General features: G+C 43.8%; 1 protein-coding gene across 1 annotated transcript in view; it reads right to left on the minus strand.

Annotated features, from left to right (window-relative positions):
* LOC145350693 (serine/threonine-protein kinase 32B-like) overlaps positions 1-12,747 on the minus strand; it is a 250,846-nt gene extending 238,099 nt beyond the window's left edge. The window contains exon 1 of the mRNA XM_080199906.1: positions 12,518-12,747. Within this exon, the coding sequence (XP_080056032.1) occupies positions 12,518-12,587 (70 nt within the window). The 5' untranslated portion in view covers positions 12,588-12,747. The remainder of the gene's footprint in view (positions 1-12,517) is intronic.
* Positions 12,748-20,341: the final 7,594 nt, after the last annotated feature.

Consider the following 20,341-nt stretch of genomic DNA (forward strand, 5'->3'; position numbering starts at 1 on the left):
GGAAAAACGGAGAATGAGGAAAGACCTAATAGAGGTGTATAAAATTATGAGGGGTATGGAGAGGGTGAACAGTGAGAAGCTTTTTCCCAGGTCGGAGGTGACAAACATAAGGGGTCACAGGTTCAAGGTGAGGTAGGCAAGGTTTAACTCAGATATCAGAGGGATGTATTTTACACATAGGGTGGTGGGGGCCTGGAATGCACTGCCAAGCAGGGTAGTGGAGGCGGACACACTGGGATCATTTAAGACTTATCTAGAAAGTCACATGAGCAGACTGGGAATGGAGGGGTACAGAAGAATGGTCTAGTTGGACCAATGAGTGGTGCAGGCTTGGAGGGCCGAAGGGCCTGTTTCCTGTGCTGTATTGTTCTTCATTCTTTGTTCAGTTTGTGGATGACAGAAAGATTAAGGGGAGCTGCGGATAGTGAGGAGGATTGCCGCAGGATACAGTTGGATATAGATAGACTGGAGACTTGGGTGGAGAAATAGCAGATGGAATTTAATCCAGACAAATGCGAGGTGATGCATTTTGGAAAGTCTAATTCTGGAGGGAAATATACAGTAAATGGCAGAATCTTTAGAAGCATTAACATACAGTGCGATCTATTTCCAATTACTAAGGAACATAGAATTAAGGTAAAATGGGGCAAGTTAAAAGGAGATGTGAGAAGCAAGTTTTTTTTTGCACAAAGGGTGGTAAGTGCCTGGAATGTGCTGCTGGAGGTGGTGGTGGTAAATATAGATAAAACAGCAACATTTAAGGAGCAAATTGACAGATACAAGAACAGGCAATTGAGGGGTATGGACCGCATGGAGGCAAAAGATCTTTACTTTAGAAAGGTATCATGTGTCAGCACAGGCTTGGTGGGCCGAACAGCCTGTTCCTGTGCCTGTACTGTTATTAGTACCTGCTGTCGGCTGCATGGTCCCTGCTTTCCACAGCAGTGCCACCCTCTGATTGGGCTAGTTGCTCTGAGTCTGCTGTCCTGAACAGGAAGGCAATACCAAGTGCTACTTAAAATTGAAAAATTGAGGTGGAGGGTTGGAGTTAAAACCAAAGTAATTCAACTCTAAGCCTTGGTAACCACTGAACGTAAAGAAGTAAAGTGAAATAAAGCTACCTTTTAAATTGTGCTAAATGCCTGTCATTAACACGTTATTGGATAAAGTTCATTGAAGCAAAGTGAATATAAAACTGTCAACAGTAAGGAATTACTTTAGTACAATGGCACTTTTAAAAATGAGAAGTGGAGAATGCGTATGGTGGTGTCACATTTACTCATTCACTGATGACATTTGGATATGGTTCTTAATCGGCGAAACATATCGAAATTAAAATTATAAAGGTCACAATAATGCGGACTTATCATTAAGGATTAAAAATATTACAATAAGAATGGAACATTAAAGGTCACAGATGACAGCACATTACTTGGATATGATTAAAGACTTCAGAAATGGTGACTAAGAACTATGATGTTAAAGACAATTTCAATATTAAAAACATAATTTATTAAGCAACACCATAATACTGCATTATGAATGCTTCTTTTCTCTACTGTGGAATTTGTTGTTATGGTGGAGTTAAATCCATCATTCATAAAGTGTTCAGTGATACATTTGGGTGTCATTTGCGATTGTGCTAGAAGCCCCATTGTACTTTTGACTTAAGACTTTATTTGCAACAACTGTAGCACAAATATGCTTTTGGATTACGTAATAAAACATTTTTGCTCCGCATTGTTTGTTAACGCGCTGCTAAGTTATGGGTAGCTAGCCTATTGAAATCCAAACTTCTAACCTGCTATTAAACATAGAATCATTACTTGCAAAGTGCACCTTACATGTGCTGTGTTTTGCAAGTTCGGTTTTGCATGGACAGAATCATTAGAGCTAATGAAATTTATGGAATCTGTTTAAATGGAAGACTTGTCACAAATAAACATGATGGCCCACTGGTTAGCACTGCTGCCTCACAGTGCCAGGGACCCGGGTTTGATTCCCAACTTGGGTTACTGTCTGTGCGGAATCTGCACGTTCTCCCCTTGTCTGCGTGGGTTTCCTCCGGGTGCTCCTCCCACAGTCCAAAAGACATGCTGCTTAGATGTGTTGGCCATGCTAAATTCTCCCTCAGTGTACCTAAACAAGTTCCACAGTGTGGCAACTAGGGGATTTTTACCATAGTAACTTAATTGTATAGTTCATGTAAGCCTACTTGTGACGCTAATAAATAAACTTTTGGGGCAGCATGGTGGCACAGTGGTTAGCATTGCTGCCTCACAGCGCCAGGGACCCAGATTCAATTCCAGCCTCGGGTCACCGTGTGTGGAGTTTGCACATTTTCTCTATGTCTGCGTGGGTTTCCTTTGGGTGCTCCAGTTTCCTCCCACAGTCCAAAGATGTGGGTTAGGCTGATTGGCTGTGCTGAATTAACCCTAATATCAGGGGATTAGCAGGGTAAATATGTGCAGTTACAGGAATAGGAATTTGGTTGGTGCAGACTCGATGGTCCGAATGTCCCCCTTCTAAATTGTAAGGATTCTATGAAATGCCTGAAGCACAGAGCCATAGATTTCCTACAGTGCAGAAAAAGGTCATCTGGCCCATCGAGCCGTCACTGACTTGCTGAAACAGCACTATACCCAAGTCCTCCCACTCCGCCTTACCTCCATAACCCCGTGACACATTTAAAGTGAAAAGTTTAAATATTAATCACAAGTAGGCTTATATTAACACTGCAATGAAGTTACTGTGAAAATCCCCTAGTTGCCACACTTTGGCGCCTGTCTGGGTACCCTAAGCACGAATTTAGCAAAGCCAAGGCACCTAACCAGCACATCCTTGTACAGTGGGAGGAAACCGAAATACCCGGAGGAAAGCCAAGCAGACACAGGGAGAACTTGCAAATTCCACCCAGACGATGGCCCGAGCCAGGAATCGAACCCTGGTCCCTGGCTCTGTGAGGCAGCAGTGCTAACTACTGTACCGCCCAAATGGTAAAACAAATGAAAAATGGAAGAAAACATGAAACACTAAAATATTAGGGATGTTTTGGATGATTTGGTGTCCTTTGCGCATTTTAAGATCATTTAATTACAACTCTGTGGGAAGTTCTCAGTTTGGACTCAAAAACCGGAATGCTGATCGGCAAGTGTCCGAGGCTTTAGGCAATGTTGCAGAAAGCAGTCTCACATCTGCATGGTGCTTCAAGCAAACAGGATGAGGAATCAACATTAGACAGGATGTGGGGGTAGAAAAAGCTTGAGAACTACATTAGGCCTCATAAGAATCTTTAAAAGAAAGGCAATCTTTTTGCAGCTGCCTCGAGCTGTCCCTTTAAGCACCACTGGATAGGCCACATATCGCCTGGAACAAATGAAGCAAAGGTGCATTTCACATTCTCCTCTCATTTTGTCAAGAAGATTGCAATGAATGCCATAAAACACTGTTTTGCCTATTTTAAAAATAACTCATTCACTGTGACCCAGTAGTCCACCTCTGAGACAGGCTGTTGCTGGTTCAAGTTCAATGCCTCTTTCCCCTCCAATTCGATTTTCAAGTTTGTTGATGACACCATCGTAGTGGGTCAGATCTCAAACAATGATGAGACAAAGAACAGGAGTGAGCTAGAGAATCTGGTGAACTACTGCGCAAACAATAACCTCTCCCTCAATGTCAACAAAACTAAGGAGATTGTGATCAACTTCAGGAAGCTTAGTGGAGAACATGCCCTGTCTATATCAACGGGGATGAAATAGAAAGGATTGAGAGTTTCAAGTTTTTAGGTGTCCAGATCACCAACAACCTGTCCTGATTCCCCATGTCAACACGTTAGTTAAGAAAGCTCACCCATGCCTCTAATTTCTCAGAGTACTAAGAAACTTTGTCATGTTCAGCTATGACTCCCACCAACTTTTACAGATGCACCATAGAAAGCATCCTTTCTGGTTGTATCACAGATTGGTAAGGCCCCTGCTCTGCCCAAGACCACAAGGAACTACAAAAGGTCATGAATGTAGCCCAATCCATCACACAAACCAGCCTCCCATTCATTGACTCTGTCTACACTTCTCGCTGCCTCAGCAAAGCAGCCAGCATAATCAAGGACCCCACACACCCTGGACATTCTCTCTTCCACCTTCTTCCATCGGAAAAAAGATGCAAAAGTCTGAGGTCACATACCAACTGACTCAGTAATAGCTTCCTCCCTGCTGCTGTCAGACTTTTGACTGGACCTACCTTGTATTAAGTTGATCTTTCTCTACTCGCTGCCTATGACTGTAACACTACATTCTGCACTCTCTCGTTTCCTTCTCTGTGAATATTATGTTCTGTCTGTGTAGCGCACAAGAAACAATACTTTTCACTGTATATTAATACATGTGACAATAATAAATCAAATCAAAACGCCTGAGATATCAGCACAAAATCCAGGCTGACAGTCCAGTGCAGCACTAAGGGAATGCTGCAGTGTCAGAGATGTCAAAATGAGATCTTGGGTGAGATTCTCTAACCTCCCCAGGCATGCTTCTCGGTGCTGGGAGGTGGAGCATCATTCAGTGGCAGCTGAACGGTCTTTTGATTTGATTGATTGTCACACGTATTAGTATACAGAGAAAAGCATTGTTTCTTGAACGCTATACAGACAAAGCATACTGTACTTTAGAGAAGGAAGAGTACAGAATGTAGTGTTACAATCATTGCTAGGGTGTAGAGAAAGATCAGCTTATTATGTGATAGGTCTATTCAAAATTCTGATGGCAACAGAGAAGTAGCCATTCTTGAGTCGGTTGGTACATGCTGTCAGACTTTTGTATCTTTTTCCCGATGGAGGAAGGTGGAAGAGTCCGGAGTGCAAGGGGTCTTTGATTATGCTGCTGCTTTTCCAAGGCAGCAGGAAATGTAGGCAGAATCAGTAGATGGGAGGCTGGTTTGAGTGATGGACTTGGCTTCATTCATGACTCTTTGTAGTTTCTTGCAGTCTTGGGTAGAGCAGGAGCCATATCATGTTGTGATACAACCAGAAAGGATGCTTACTGTGGTGTATCTGTACATGTTGGAGAGATTCGTAGCGGATGTGCCAAATTTCCTTATCCTCCTGAGAGACTGGTAGTGGCGGGATCTTCTGGTCCCACCTCTAATAATGGGATTTCCTATTAATTCCACCCCACACTGCCAGGAAACACACGGCTGATGTGCGCTGTCAGCGGGACCAGAAGATACAACCGGCATGAGGAGCCAGAAGATTTCACCCCTTATCTTTCCTCTCAAAAGATCCCTTGACAACATTTTTAAAATGAGCAGGGTCTCCCTATCCTTCTGACCAACACGATCATCCACCATCACTATAACAGGTTGCTGCTACCTCTTTGCTGTGTAATTGGCGTGATGGATAATATCAGAAGGTGAATTGGCCTCACTGTAGAACAGGCAATATAAATTGCCTGCCATGGTTCTTTTTCACATCATTGTCAACGTACTTCATTGGCAGTAAAAGCATGGGACTCCATAACTGTAGTGGACGGACTCATGCGGACTAACGTCAACATCAGGCTTTAGAGTGAAACATCTAGGATGCCCCAAAGTCATAAACAGCATTATATAACACCAGATGTTCTGATTTCCTTCCACAGTCCAAAAGATGTGCTGGTTAGGAGCATTAATCATGCTAAATTCTCCCTCAGTGTACCCGAGTGGGCACTGGAGTGCGGCGACTAGGGGATGCTCATTGCTGCGTTTATATAAGCCTATTTGCGACACTAACACAAACTTTCCAGCCTCCATTTCATTAAGCCTACTTGTGAAACTAATAAATAAACTGATAAACTGATATAAATTCAAGCACAGGTACGTAATGGTTTCATTTCCAGAGGCCTGCTGTAATGATCCATAAACTGGAGTTCAAATGCCATCGCATCAGCTGAAGGATTTTAATTAATTTAATTAAAATAAATTGAATTCAATAAAACTAGTTTCTGTAATGATGTTGTAAAAGCCCATCTGGTCCATTGGTATCCTGCAGGGAAGGATATCTGCTTACATATGGCTCCAGATACACCATATTATGTACTTCCTGGGAAGAGCACATCAAAGCCAGGCAAAAATTGGGCTTGTGGGAGCAACGCTGTCCTTCATTGAGAAGCACACCTTTGACCACATGGCGATCAAGCAGTGGTCAGCGCATAACGTCCTTGAGGCATTGAGAGAAAAGGAGATGGTGGATCCTGTCGGATGGTTCCCTGAGCAGACTGTCACTGCCATCTGGCAGAATGCTTCATCACTAGAGCTCACGAACAAGCACCAAGACCTGGTGAGAAGGGCACTCCCTGTCAGATCCTTTATGCACTTTCGAGGTCTCAACATCTCCGCACGCGGCCCTCAAAGTGGCTGCGGGGGTGATGAGACGGTCGCACACCTCCTTGTGGCTTTGCAAAGAAGGTGTGGAGTGAGATGCAGTGGTATTTGTCAAGGATCATCCCGAGCAGCTCAGGGATACAGGATTCTGTGCTCCACAGGCTGTTTCCAGGAATGCACACCGAGACAAATATCAACTGCTGCTGGAGGGTCATCAACTCGGTGAAGGACACACTTCAGCTCGCCCGAAGCTTGCTGATCTTGAAAGAATTGTCCTCGACCGAGCGTTGCAGACTGGCACATTCTAAGGTCCAGGACTATGTGCTGAGGGACACGCTCAAGCTTGGCGCAGCCGCTGCAAAGGCACAATGTAAAGCCTTTCAACGGGGTTAGACCGAGAGCCCGGTCACTACAGAATACTCTTGGTCTGCATAACTGTGTGCCAATCTGAAAAATAACAGCACACAGTAACATCTGATGTATGTACATAGTTTTAAGTTTTGAAATGTAATGAATGTAATTTTGTGTAAATAAGCATTGTATAGGACTGTAAAAATGACGTTTCTTTGCATTGTTTGTAATTTTTAGATGTCAGTTTGCAATGGTTTATTTGAGAGTTTATGAATAAAGTATATGTTTGAAATAAAAATATTGCACCCCCACAATCTCTAATTTTATTGCCTAGTATATCCCCTCACTCTGCCACTAGCACCGTCTGGGGGGCAATTTTGCTTCAGTGAAGAAAAAGTGCTAGAGGGCATATTTAAATATAAAGTGCCAACCAGGTGAAGTTACAACACAGGACCACATGCACAGTAAACAGCAGGGGCAGCTTACTATAGCAGAGCGATCCCACAACCAAAGCCAAATCCATTGTGCTGCCACATCCAGCCATGAATAATTAAACAGCCAGCAGGGGGCGCAGGCTTCATCAATATTCCCATCCACAATGATACAAGGGTCCAGTAGGCCAGCGGAGAAACAGGGCTGGACTATTTGTAACCATCTTCAGCCAAAAATATAGAGTGAATTTTTTTTTTTATTCATTCATGGGACATGGATGTTGCTGGCTGGCCAACATTTATTGCCCATCCCTAGTTGCCCTTGTTCAGGTGGCAGTTGAGAGTCAACCACATTGCTGTGCCCCTGGAATCAATGTAGGCCAGACCAGGTAAGGATGACAGATTCCCTTCCCTAATGTCACTAAAGGACGTTCATGAACCAGATGAGTTTACCCAATAATTGACAATGGTTTCATGGTCAACAGTAGATTCTTAATTCCAGATATTTTTATTGAATTTAAATTCCACCATCTGCCATGATGGGATTTGAACTCAGATCCCCAGGACATTAGTTGAGTCTTTGGATTAATAGCTAAGCGGTAATAGCACTAGGCCATCACCTCCCCATAACGCGTGATCAATATTGGCCCTGCTTGATATGCCCAGTATCTCAGACACCTGTCTCCAGCCAATTTAATGTGCCCGGCATAATGGCAAGAAATGGTTAGGCTGACTAAATGCAGCAAAGGCTGTGGGTCCTGATAACAGCCTGGCTAGAAAGATGAAGACTTGAGCTCCAGAACTAGCCAAACTCCCTCGGCACATTGTTCCAATACAGTTGCAGCACTGCCGTCAACCCAATAAAGTGGAAAATTTCCAGGCTACGTCCTGTCCACAAAAGCAGAATGAAGTCAATCCAGCCAGCTACTGCCCCAGGAATTTCCCAATCATAAACAAAATAATGGAAGGAGTCATTGACAGTTTATCAAGCAGCGATTGCCAACAATTAATCTGCTCACTGACATTCAGTTTAAGTTCTGCCAGGACCACTCAGCTCCAGACCTCATTCCCTCCTTGGTCCAAACATTGACAAAAGAGCTGAGTCCCAGTGGGAAGGTGAGAATGGCTGCCTTCAACATTGAGGCAGCAACGGGTCAACTGTGGCATCAAAGAGCCCCAGTAAAATTTAAATCAATAGGAGCCTGGGGGGAGGGTTGAAGCACACAAGACCCTGAGGAGACTTGACAGAGTGGATAATGAAAGGATGTTTCCCCTTGTGGGGGAGACTAGAACTAGGAGACACGGGTTAAAATAATCCATGAGTCTCCTGATGAAGGAGCAGCTCTCTGAAAACTCGCAATTCCAAATAAACCTGTTGGATTTTAACCTGGTGTTGTGGGACTTCTTAGTGTGCCCATCCCAGTCCAACACTGGCATCTCCACATCATTTCAGATGGAGATAAGGAGAATTTTTTTTCTCTCATGAGGGTCATGAGCCTCTGGAACTTTCTTTCCCAGAGAACAGCGGAGGCAGGGTTATTGAGGCAGATTAAATAGACTCTTGACCAATAAGGGAGTCAAAGGTTATTGAGTGTAAGTGGACTTTGGAGTCGAGGCCACAATTGGATTGCACAAGATTTTATTGAATGGTGGAGCAGGCTTGAGGGCTGAGTGGCCTATTCCTGCTCCTGATTCATATACTGTATGTTAGATATGTTGGGGGTGCAGTACAATTGCCAAGCCCAGAGGTTAACAAAGGCATGACGGTTTCAGATGCAGAAGAGCTGAGGGTGGGGTAGAGTTGGGTGATATTACAGAGCTGGAAATAGGTGGTCTTCAAAATGGAATGAATATGTAATGCAAAGCACAGCCCAGGACTAAATACAAGACAGGGGGTGCAAACGCCTGGTTTCAGCTTCCAAGGAGAGGGCTGAATCAGAGGCAAGAGTTGCGACTGTACTCATCTAGTATATAAACGTGAAGATACTTCTGCTTAACCAAATGCTGGAAAAGTTGTTTGACAATGCAGAGACAATGCCGTGGTCAAGAGGTGGTATGGTCGAACTGAATGTACACATGGGCACTGTGTTTTCAGACCATGTTATCAAGGGACAATATCTAAATGAGAAATAGGAGGGGGCCAAGGAAAGATTTTTGGGGGACACCCATAGATAACATTTGCAGGAGTGAGAAGAGAAGCATAGAAAGCATTCTTTCCGGTTGTATCACAGCTTGGTATGGCTCCTGCTCTGCCCAAGACAGTAAGAAACCACAAAAGGCCATGAACACAGCCTAATCCATCACACAAACCAGCATCCCATCCATTGACTCTGTCTACACTTTCTACTGCCTCAGGGAAGCAGCCAACATAATTAAGGACCTTACGCACCCAGACATACTCTCTTCCACCTTCTTCTGTCGGGAAAAGATACAAAAGTCTGAGGTTACGTACTAACCGATGCAAGAACAGCTTCTTCCTTGCTGCCATCAGACTTTTGAATGGACCTACCTCGCACTAAATTGATCTTTCTCTACACCCTAGATTCTGCACTCTTTCCTTTCCATGAATGGCGAGCTTTGTCTGTTTAGCATGAGAAACAATACTTTTCACTATATACTAGTATATGTGACAATAATAAATCAAATCAAAAAACTCATTGATGGCAATTTTCTGCTTGTGATTGGATATGAATGGATTCAAGCACTGGCAGTTCGAACCAGCTGTATGATGGTGCAGAGACCTAAGAGGAGGGTGGACTGATGAATTGTGTCAAAGGCTGTGGATAGGTTGAGTAGGATGAGGAGGGACAGTTTGCTTTACTTCTGCACACCAAATGGGAGTACAAAATAATTACATAAGCAGTCTTTCTCTTTAATTCTGCCAGCAGTTTTGCATGAGGGTGCAGAGTTTCTCTTTAGAGGCTTGTTTGAAAATTGATACTGCAATGATATATTCTGTTAATGCCAGTGCTTTGTCTGTTTCAAGTATAAATGAGTTTGCCGATAATAGTCTAAAAATAAGCCTGCAGATTGGTTTTGTATTTCAATGGATGCTAAATTATTATTTCATTAGTCAGGGTTAGAGATTATGTCAAAAACATTGTTAAATTAAATATATTTGCCATTTGAATTCATAGTTTCCCTGGATTATTTGGAAGAAATTTCCTGTGTCATTATTCATATTAAGAGCTGTTTGGATTCTTGAATTAAAGGGATTCTTTCATGAACATAATGAGAGAAAGACAGAATCCCATCCTGGCAGTGTCTATGAGTGTTTTTTTTTTAAACTACTTAGCGTTTGCAATTTTTATTCCCGCACCTGGTAGTGCAAAAGGCAGACTTTCATTGGATTCCTTAGTGAGGTTTTTCCTGGAACCACTTGCTAGCCTGTTGCTTATAGCTTGAAGGTGCCACACTGCACCAACTGACCAGGAGTCTCTCCCACTCTTACCGCCAGCCATAGGTGTGTTAGAAGTGTTTTACAGGTTGACACTCAACTTGTTGTCCACATTATAAGCACATCACCCTTGGTCATCAAGTTCTCGGTGGGGCTCAAACTCCAGAGATGCTAGCTCCCTAGTGCTTGTTTACTAGTGTTTGTTAGTGCTAGTTACTAGCGTTTGTTATTATTAGTGTTAGTTAGTGTTTGTTATGATTGGTGTTTGTTAGTGCTTGTTATTATTAATGTTTGTAAGTACTAGTTCCTAGTGATCGTTAGTGCTTGTTAGGGCAGCACAGTAGCTAGCGCTGCTGCCTCACAGTGCCAGAGCCCCTGGTTTGATTCTCATCTTGGTGACTGTCTGCTGACTCTGCACATTCTCTTTCAGTCTGTGCGCTCTGGTTTCCTCCCACAGTCTGAAAGACTTTTGATTTGATTTATTATTGTCACATATATTAGCATACAGTGAAAAGTATTGTTTCTTGCATGCTATACAAAGCAGAAAAAGTACATAGAGAAGAAAAGGAGAGAGATGAGCTGGTTAAGTGCATTGGCCATGCTAAATTCTCCCTCAGTATACCCCAACAGGCCCCAGAGTGTGGCAGCTAGGGGATTTTACAGTATCTCCATTGCAAGGTTAATGTAAGTCTTCTTGTGACACTAATAAATAAACTTTAAACTAGTGTTTGTTACTATTCTCTAGCCTAAGACTTTAAATGTCCACAATAGTAATCTTATGGCAACTCTTCGAATGGAGGAACATGTTATTGTTAGATGATCAATCAGCCACAGACTGGACTGACTTTCCTTTCAAATTCGGGCACAAATATATGATCTACTGGATTACAATTAAGTACGGTTGATGTTTCACCTTCCCAGTGACGACTGGAATACCGCACAATATTCCAGAACAGCAATAAACTCAATGACCATGAACAAAACGAAATATCTAGCAGATATATTTTGAATTCAGTGACAGCCATTAGCATTTGCGACTCCCAGTCAACACTCCAATTCGAAAATAACCAAGCCAAGATTAAGGAATCGCATTCAGAGTCTAGTCTGTAGGTCATAAATCGAGTGGAAAATGAATGGATAAAGTAATACCCACAGATGACAGCGCGTGGATGATACCAAACCATTGGTATTTCAGTAGAAACTGCCCAAGTGGTCAAAAAAAGAGGCAATGGTTTAAACACAACACTGACATTTTAAGAATGAATACTTGAGAGCGGAGTTTATCTACAGTGAGCCGAATAAACTGCAACTGAAATTCTATGCCGTGGCTTTACTTGTTCGAGAATTTAACAGCCAGGTGCAATTCTGATGATCACTGTTCAGCCTCTCCATCACGTCTTTCTCTCTAACTGTTCAGAACAAAAGATGCCAACGCCAAAACAAGACATCAAGAGTTATTTTGAATATCAAATATCCCTGTTGGAAGATTCATCTGAAAGAGCGGGAACTGACTGAACCTAAATCAACGACCAGTTCCGAAGAGAAGGAAGTGCCTGACCACTTGTGGATTTAACTATCCGTTCAGTAGCATTTTAAGGGATCAGTTTCTGAACATGGTATCAATGTCCCAGCTTAGTTTTTAAGATGCATTGACAGATAGCCCAGCACCATCACATTCTCCCTGAAGTTAATGCATTCAGGTTGTATTGCAAAGTTTAGGAAGATCAGTTAGTAAGTGGTGCTTCAGATACTTTAAACTATATTTAGTTTAAATCAGAAGTATGTCAGAGTTGCCGTGGAGAGAATTCTAACAGGAAAGTACATGGTCTTATTTCCAATTCAGCCTTGCAAAGAAGTTAAGACTTCAAACAGCAACCTGGGAGGGCTAGTGGAGGTGGGAAGGTATGCCAGCTGTCAGGTGCGGGAATTGATAATACACTTCTTTTAAAAAAAACAAGTAAAAATGCAAGGAGACCTGACTTACCGTCTTCGTTTTCGTCAAACACCGGTGTTTTATGGGAATGATTGACGCCCATATTCCTGCTCATCCGCATTCCCCGTCAGCTTGGACACGGTGTCAGCCGCAAGCATGGCCCATCCAGTAGATCCTTCCCCAACACTGCTCCGAGAGGAGGGTGCGACCGCGTCCTTGCTGCTGCCTTTAAACGCCAGGGTCCCGCGCATCGCTCCAGTCCATCCCTTCCCCACAGATGTGCCCAAGTGATAACTACTTGTACACGGTAGGTTTACATCATCTCGCTGCGAGTCAGGCATTGAAAGCAAGTCGTCTGCGACTGACCATTTCTAGGTTACAGCCAGTGTGGTTTCATATCCAGTACAAGAGATTTATATATATTATGTATAGTGACTGGAGCCAAAGAGGTGCCTATTGTTACAAGTCCGCCTTGCTAGTCAAAAGGACAAGTTGCACCTCCTCAGCAGTAGGAGATGCTGACACCAACTGTACTCAGTTGCAGGAGAGGGAGAGGCGGTGAGAGACACAAATATCAGAGCCCGTTCTCCTACATCTACTGGCCACCAGTAAACATGTTAGGCGAGGGGAGAATACAAAGCAATTTCCTATTCTAAAGAACGCAGAAAGACCCCTTTTGAGATTTAGCTGCTCAAACCCTGGTTTTGTGTGAACAATAACATTCAGTGCACAATATGAAAGGGTGGATATTGTTAAATTCTTCCTTTCCTGGCAATATCCCGAACCACCTGCAGTGGGGGCCCTCACACTATGTTATTAACTATTAAAATATCCCTTGCTGGATTAGAATGAGGCGCCGAGGAGATTGGTTTCAATTGGGAGCATTTGTCAATTCTACCCCTCCATGCCTGGTGATAACAACTCAGTCCAGCCTGTCCCTGGGCCTCTTTTAAGGTCGAACCAAATGCAAATTAAATCAGGACAAAGTAAAAGGGGCAGCCCCCCAAAAGGAAGGGGAACAGCCCAAACAAAAACAAAGTAAACTTAAAAAAAAACGTCAAATTAAAATGTGATGATTAACGCACCCCAGCCCCTGCGGTGCCCAACGGGAGCCTGTCCCTGGGAAATAGCTTCAATGCAATTACTCTTCAATTGGAAACCGGTGTACCAGTAGGGGTTACATTATAACCATATAACTAGGAGATACTCTCACACCTGCCGCATCAGTAGGTCGGTCTATAGCGTGGATGGTGACTGAATAATGCATAGCCCTTTTCCAAAGACACAGGTTTATCTCCCAACAATCGGTCCCGCCCGCCTTAAGGCAAGGGACCGTTAAATGATCCGCCAAATTTTCCGTCCCGCGGCGGGATAACACATGGTAGTCGGATCCGTTGGGTTGCCAGGGCGTTTTTTTATTCGTGGGACATGGACATTGCTGGCTGGGTCAGCATTTATTGCCCATCCCTTGTTGCCCTTGAGAAGGTGGTGAACTGCTTTCTTAAATCACTGTAGTCTATGTTCTGTGGGTTGACCCACAATGCCACTAGGGAGGAAATTCCAGGATTTTGACCCAGCCACTGTGAAGGAAAGGTGATATATTTCCAAGTCAGGATGGTGAGTGGCTTGGAGGGGAACTTGCAGGTGGTGGTGTTCCTATTTATCTGCTGCCCTTGGAAGTGGCCATGGGTTTGCAAGGTGCTGTCTAAGGATATTTGGTGAATTGCTACAATACATCTTGTAGCTAGTACACACTGCTGCTACTGAGCAATGGTGGTGGAGGGAGTGAATGTTTGTGGGTGTGGTGCCAATGAAGTGGGCTGCTTTGTCCTGGATGGTGTCAAGCTTCTTGAGTTTTGTTGGAGCTGCACCTATCCTGACAAGTGGTGAGTATTCCATCACACTCCTGACTTGTGCCTTGTAGATAGTGGATAGGCTTTGGGGAGTCAGGAGGTGAGGTTTTGTTGGTTAAACGTTGAGGGTGGCTCCAATCTCATGAATATTGGTCTCCAGTAAGGACAATATTTTGGGAGGCTGGTGGGTGGGTATTGCAACAAATTTCAGCCACGCAAGACATATCTCTTGAACTGGAGAAAAGGGATTTAGTCCTTTGCTTCTCCTGAGATTGATTTTTCTCTCCCCCGCCCATTGATCCTGATTGCAATTTGCATTTTACCCTTTGCATCATAAATGAAACATTGTTTTTTGTTGTGTTTCTGCTGCTGTTGTTGTGTAATTCCATGATGTAGGTGGGACAGATAGTGAATGCTGTTTAAATATTAGTGTAATTGAAGTGTAGCTCAGGGTCCTTTTCATTCATATCAGCGGAGTGTGTGGATATGGAGAATGGCAGGCAGGCCTCCATTTGGGAACTGTTTGAGGCTTGGACATCAAGAATATTGGGGGCCCTTTGCCGATTGCCAAACAACCACCAGCCCCCCCCCCCCCCCCTGCATAAATGGATGGAAACCATTTCTTCTGGAATGCTGGTGATGTCTTACAATTTTGTGCAGGAGGTTAGAACTAACCCATTCAGTATTTGGTGCAAAGAAGCCACTCCATGTTTCTCTTCTCCTGGAGTTCCTACACTGCAGAAGAAGGTCATTCAGCCCAGCATGCCTGCACTGGTAACAATCTCACACTGGCCCTATCCCCATAACCCCACATATTTGCACTGCTAAACCCCCTGGTGCTAAGGAGCAATTTAGCACGGCCAAGCCACCTAACACTCATCTTTGGACTGTGGGAGGAAACCAGAGCACCCAGGGGAAACCCACATAGACACAGGGAGAACATGCAAACTCCACACAAGCAGTAACCCAAGGTCAGAATTGAACCCGGTCTCTGATCTGAGGTAGCAGTGCTAACCGCTGAATCAGCCCTGTTCAAACTGTGTACAGATTTATACACCAGCATTCTCATTTCTTTACGTTTTGACATGGCACTATTGTATTTCCATTGATTGTTGCAATGACTAAAGAGGCCACTTGGCCTCCGTTCCTGCTTGCTTGCTTGCTACCAAACAGTTGATGTGCTGTAGGTGTGAATGGTTACAGTGGTTCTTGGGTCCTGACCTAACCCAAGAGCCCAAAGTGGCAAAGAGTCATTAATAGATTGAGTGGACAGAAATAACAATGGATGGATCTTGATGTAGCTGAGTATAAGGTTATTCATTTTGCAACAATAAAGAAGATGAATCCAAGTATCTATTAAATGGTGAAAAGCCAGGAACAGTGACAATCCAATTAGAAAAAGTTATAAAAACTCAGCTGTTCTGCAGCATCTATGGAGAAGGAAACAATAGTTAACATTTTCAGTCCAAAATGACTCTTCATCAGCGAGTGGCATTTTTGGTTTTTATTTCAGGTTTTCCGCATCCGCAGTATTTTGCTTTTATTCCAGTGAGAGCTCCAAATAGGTTACAATCATAAAATCTACAGTGCAGAAGCGACCATTTGGCCTATCAAGTCTGTATTCATTCTCTGACAGGGTATCTTACCTAGTCTCTCTTCTCCATCCTATTCCTGTAACCCTGCACATTTCCCATGGTTAATCCAAGTAAGCTACGTATCTTGGGACACTAAGGAGCAATTTACTATGGCCAATCCACCTAACCTGTACATCTGTGGACTGTGGGAGGAAACCGGAACCCATGCAGACACGGGGAGAACGTGGGAGCTCCATACAGACATTCACCCAAGGCTGAATTTGAATCCAGGTCTCTGGTGATGTGAAGCTGCAGTGCTTACCACCATGCTGCCCTTTGGAGATCTGCAAATATGGATCCCTAGAGTGTACAAAACAGTAATCAAAAAAAGCTAATGGAATATAAGCTTTTATAATTGTAGGACCAGTCTATAAAGAGAGGTTTTGGCATTGATACACAAAGCCCTGGTTAAACCACAACTGGTGGACTGTACACATCACAACTTTAAAACAAATACATTGAATATCCATTAGAATATTACCAAGGCTCCAAGGATTACATTGCAAAGAACAATTGCAGCACAGTGACACAATGGTTAGCACTGCTGTCCCACAGCACCAGGGATCTGGATTCAAATCCTGGCTTGGGTCGCTGTCTGTGCGGAGTCCGTATGTTCTCCTTGTGTCTGTGTGGGTTTCCTCTGGGTACTCCAGTTTTCTTCCACAATCTGAAAGCCGAGCTGGTTAGGTGCACTGGCCATGCTAAATTCTCCCTCAGTATACCCGAACAGATGCCGGAGTGTGGCGACTCGGAGATTTTCACGGTAACTTCATTGCGGTGTTAATGTAAACCTTCTTGTGACTAATAACTAATCTTTAACTTACCAACTAGATATGCATAAAAACACAGAAAATAGGAGCAGTAGTCGGGCATTTGGCCCATCGAGCCTGCTCCACCATTCTATATGATGATGGTGGTGGATGTTATACTGTATAAGAGGGGGTGGAACATAGAACCATAGAATGCCTTCAATGCAAAAGGAGGCCATTTTAGCCCATCAAGTCCGCATTGACAGCAATACCACCCAGGCCCTATCCTCGTAACCTTGAATATTTACCTTGTTAGTCCCCCTGACACTAAGGGATCACTTTAGCACAGCCAATCCAAATAACCCACACATCTTTGGAGTCTGGGAGGAAACCGGAGCACCCAGAGGAAACCCACACAAACACAGAGAGAACTTGCAAACTCTACACAGACAGTGACCCAAGGCCAAAATTGTCCCTGGAGCTATGAGGCAGCAGTGCAAACAGCTGGAAAAGTGATTAGTTGGAGAGATTGCAACAAATGTGTAGGAAAACAAAGTAAAATAAGTAGGAGGCAAACTTTTTCTGATAGTCAGGGAGACTGGAACCAAGAAACAAAACATTCAAATCAGAGCTAGTCCATTCAGAAGAGAGGTTAGGAAATACTTCTTCGAGCATGATGGAATTGTGGAAACCTTCTGCACAAAAAGCTGCAGAAGTGAACTCAATTACCAGTTTAAAATCTGAATTGTGCTTTCTAAGGGCATCAGGGGAAATATGGGGGCAAATGGTGTGGATAGTTTTGGGACACAGATCAGCCAGAGACTTACTGAATGACAGGACCAGCTGAGTGGGCTGACTGGCCCATTCCTTCCTGTTCCTACATTCCTAGGAGGCTGGGAGAAGAAATTAATCAAAGGATGATGGCATGGTTAGCGCTGCTGCCTCACAGATCCAGGGACAAGGGTATGATTCCTGGCCTCAGGTGACTCTCTGTGTGGAGTTTGCACATTCTCCCTGTGTCTGTGCAGGTTTCCTCTGACAGGCCAAAGAAGTGTGGGTTAGGTGGATTGGCCATGCTAAACTGCACCTTAGTGTCCCAAGAAGTTTAGATTAGGGGGATTAGCCATTGCAAATGCATGAGGTTATGAGGATACGGAAGAGAGGTGGGATGCTCTTTCGTAGAGTCGATGCAGACTCGATGGACCTTGGATGGCCTCTTTCTGCACTGTCAGGATTCTATGGTCCACGAACCAAAAAAACTTTGGCTGCAAACCTGGGCTTTGATGCTAGCTGTAGGGAATAGGGAATTCTATTGGGAGCCAGTCCGCATAAACACAATGCAGAACAGAAGCAATTTGACAGCCTGAGATCATTCACCAACATTTGCCCTGCAGCACTGCCACAGTTAAAACATAGAGTTCAGCCCCAGCATGAGATCAAACTGGATTTAATGTGTGCCCGCTGAATCTGGGCCACTTGGAAATGGTGGCACAGTGGTTAGCGCTGCTGCCTCACAGTGCCAGGGACCCAGGTTCAGTTCCGGCCTCAGGTCACTGTCTGTGTGGAGATTGCACTTTCTCCCCATGTCTGCATGGGTTTCCTCCAGGTGCTCTGGTTTCCTTCCACTGCCCAAAGATGTGTGAGTTAGGTTGATTGGCCATGCATAATTGACCTAGTGTCGGGGGATTAGCAGAGCAAATGTGTGGGGTTACAGGAATAGGGTGGGATTGTGGTGGATGCAGACTCGATAGGCTGAATGGCCTCCTTTTGTACTGTAGGGATTCTATGATTCTAAAACCTGTTTGAAGTTTATTTTGAATGTTCAGAAATCTTGGAAACTCCCAACTGCCCATTTTGCTACACATTTATAACTGCAGCTAGAAAGGGGTGGGGGGGAGGAGGGTTCAGCAAACCTCCATCCTCCCGCATCAGAACTGGCCTCCCAGCCAAGGGTTGAAACTACACTCCAGTAGCTGCAGTGGATCAAAGTATCAGCACTGACCACTATATTGGGTAGACTTCGTGTATGTGTGTGTCTGTCTGTGAGGCGGCGGGGGGCGGTGGAGGGGGAGAAGAAAGGTTAGTAACTAGACAAATGCAAATGACCGCAAGTGCTGAAATCTGAAACAAAAACAGAAAATGCTGCAAAATCTCAGCAAATTTGACAGCATCTGAGGAGAGAGAGTAGACCCAAGATTAACTTGATCTTTCTTTACATCCTACTTATGTCTGCAACACTACATTCTGCACTTTCTGGTTTCCTTCTCTATGAATGGTATGCTTTGTTTGTATTGTGCACAAGAAACAATACTTTTAATTGTATATTAATACATGTGGCATTAATAAATCAAATCAACGTTTCGTGTCTGGGTGACTGTTCCGTCAGTGAGTGGGAGATTGATTTATAAAGTCAAATGCAAACCTCCTTGTACCTCTCCGTGTTGTATGTGTGTGTGTGTTCCACTCTTTCTGAATATGTGAATTGTTCTACTATTTTCATAAATTTATTCTTTAAATTAGAGAAACTTTATTTCATTAAAATACGATTGATCTCTGTGGGGTTTTAGTTTTAAAGGAACAAAATGAGCACCTTATAGTCCTAGTGAATGGATTCAATAGAAGAGATACATGCCGTGTAAATAAATCGCTCTTATCTATCTTGTTTTTCTATAGGATCTCACCCCAAACACCTCTGGATTTTGATTCCTTGTTGATTTCTTTCCCCGCGGCTTCTTGAACCATAATTAGACTTGATCAGAACTAACAGTGAGCGCCTCTACTATGTGCTACCATCTCGGCTGACAGGGACCTATTGTGGGGACAGTGTTGCTCTGCGCAGTCAGTGCTAGCTGCTGTTTTGCTGTGGGCACATTGTCATTTAGACACAGAGCAAAAGCCAGTCTCCCTCGCCCTCGCGCGGATTCATTCAGCATTACAACACCCGCAGGCAGCAGGCACACCGAGCACCCTCTCCGGAGTCAGTCAAACACAAGGGTGCTTTTAAACACCCAGGTACCTGCCAGAGAGAATTATTTACTCCACCTCCCCCACCCCCCTCACGAAGGAAACTCACTTCGGGTACATTCCGCATTCTCACCAAAATACATACAAATGAATGATGGCAAGAAGAAACTTACCTTATTGCAAAGGTTTAATTAAAATGTCTTTAAACCTATCCCAATGCATTAAAGTAATCAGCCACTGGAATCACGCTCTGTCGCCATAGTTTTCTCTCTGCATTTACAACTGTTTCTGTTTTTATTTCGGATTTTGTGAAGTGTTACTTTGCAACCTGATTAAATTTGCTCGATCACATTTCTCTTGATTTTCAACCTTACTGTCAAGAATTACAGTATAAAATCGTGCATGTAACAGACTGGTCTTTCTGCAGGAAAATAACTAATCGCACTTACTTTTATTATTTCATTGGATGTGGGCTAAGTCAGCACTTGTTGCCCATCCCTTATTGCCCTAGAGAAGGTGGTGGTGAACTATCTCCTTGAACCGCTGCAGTCCATGTGGTATAGGGCAACACGGTGGCACAGTGGTTAGCACTGCTGCCTCATAGTACCAGGGACCCAGATCAATTCCAGCCTCGGGTGACTGTCTGTGTGGAGTTTGCACGTTCTCCCCGTATTT

This window comes from Carcharhinus amblyrhynchos, chromosome 1 (assembly GCF_965287045.1).
Source record: "Carcharhinus amblyrhynchos chromosome 1, sCarAmb.v2.hapA, whole genome shotgun sequence".
Classification (NCBI taxonomy): Eukaryota; Metazoa; Chordata; class Chondrichthyes; order Carcharhiniformes; family Carcharhinidae; genus Carcharhinus; species Carcharhinus amblyrhynchos.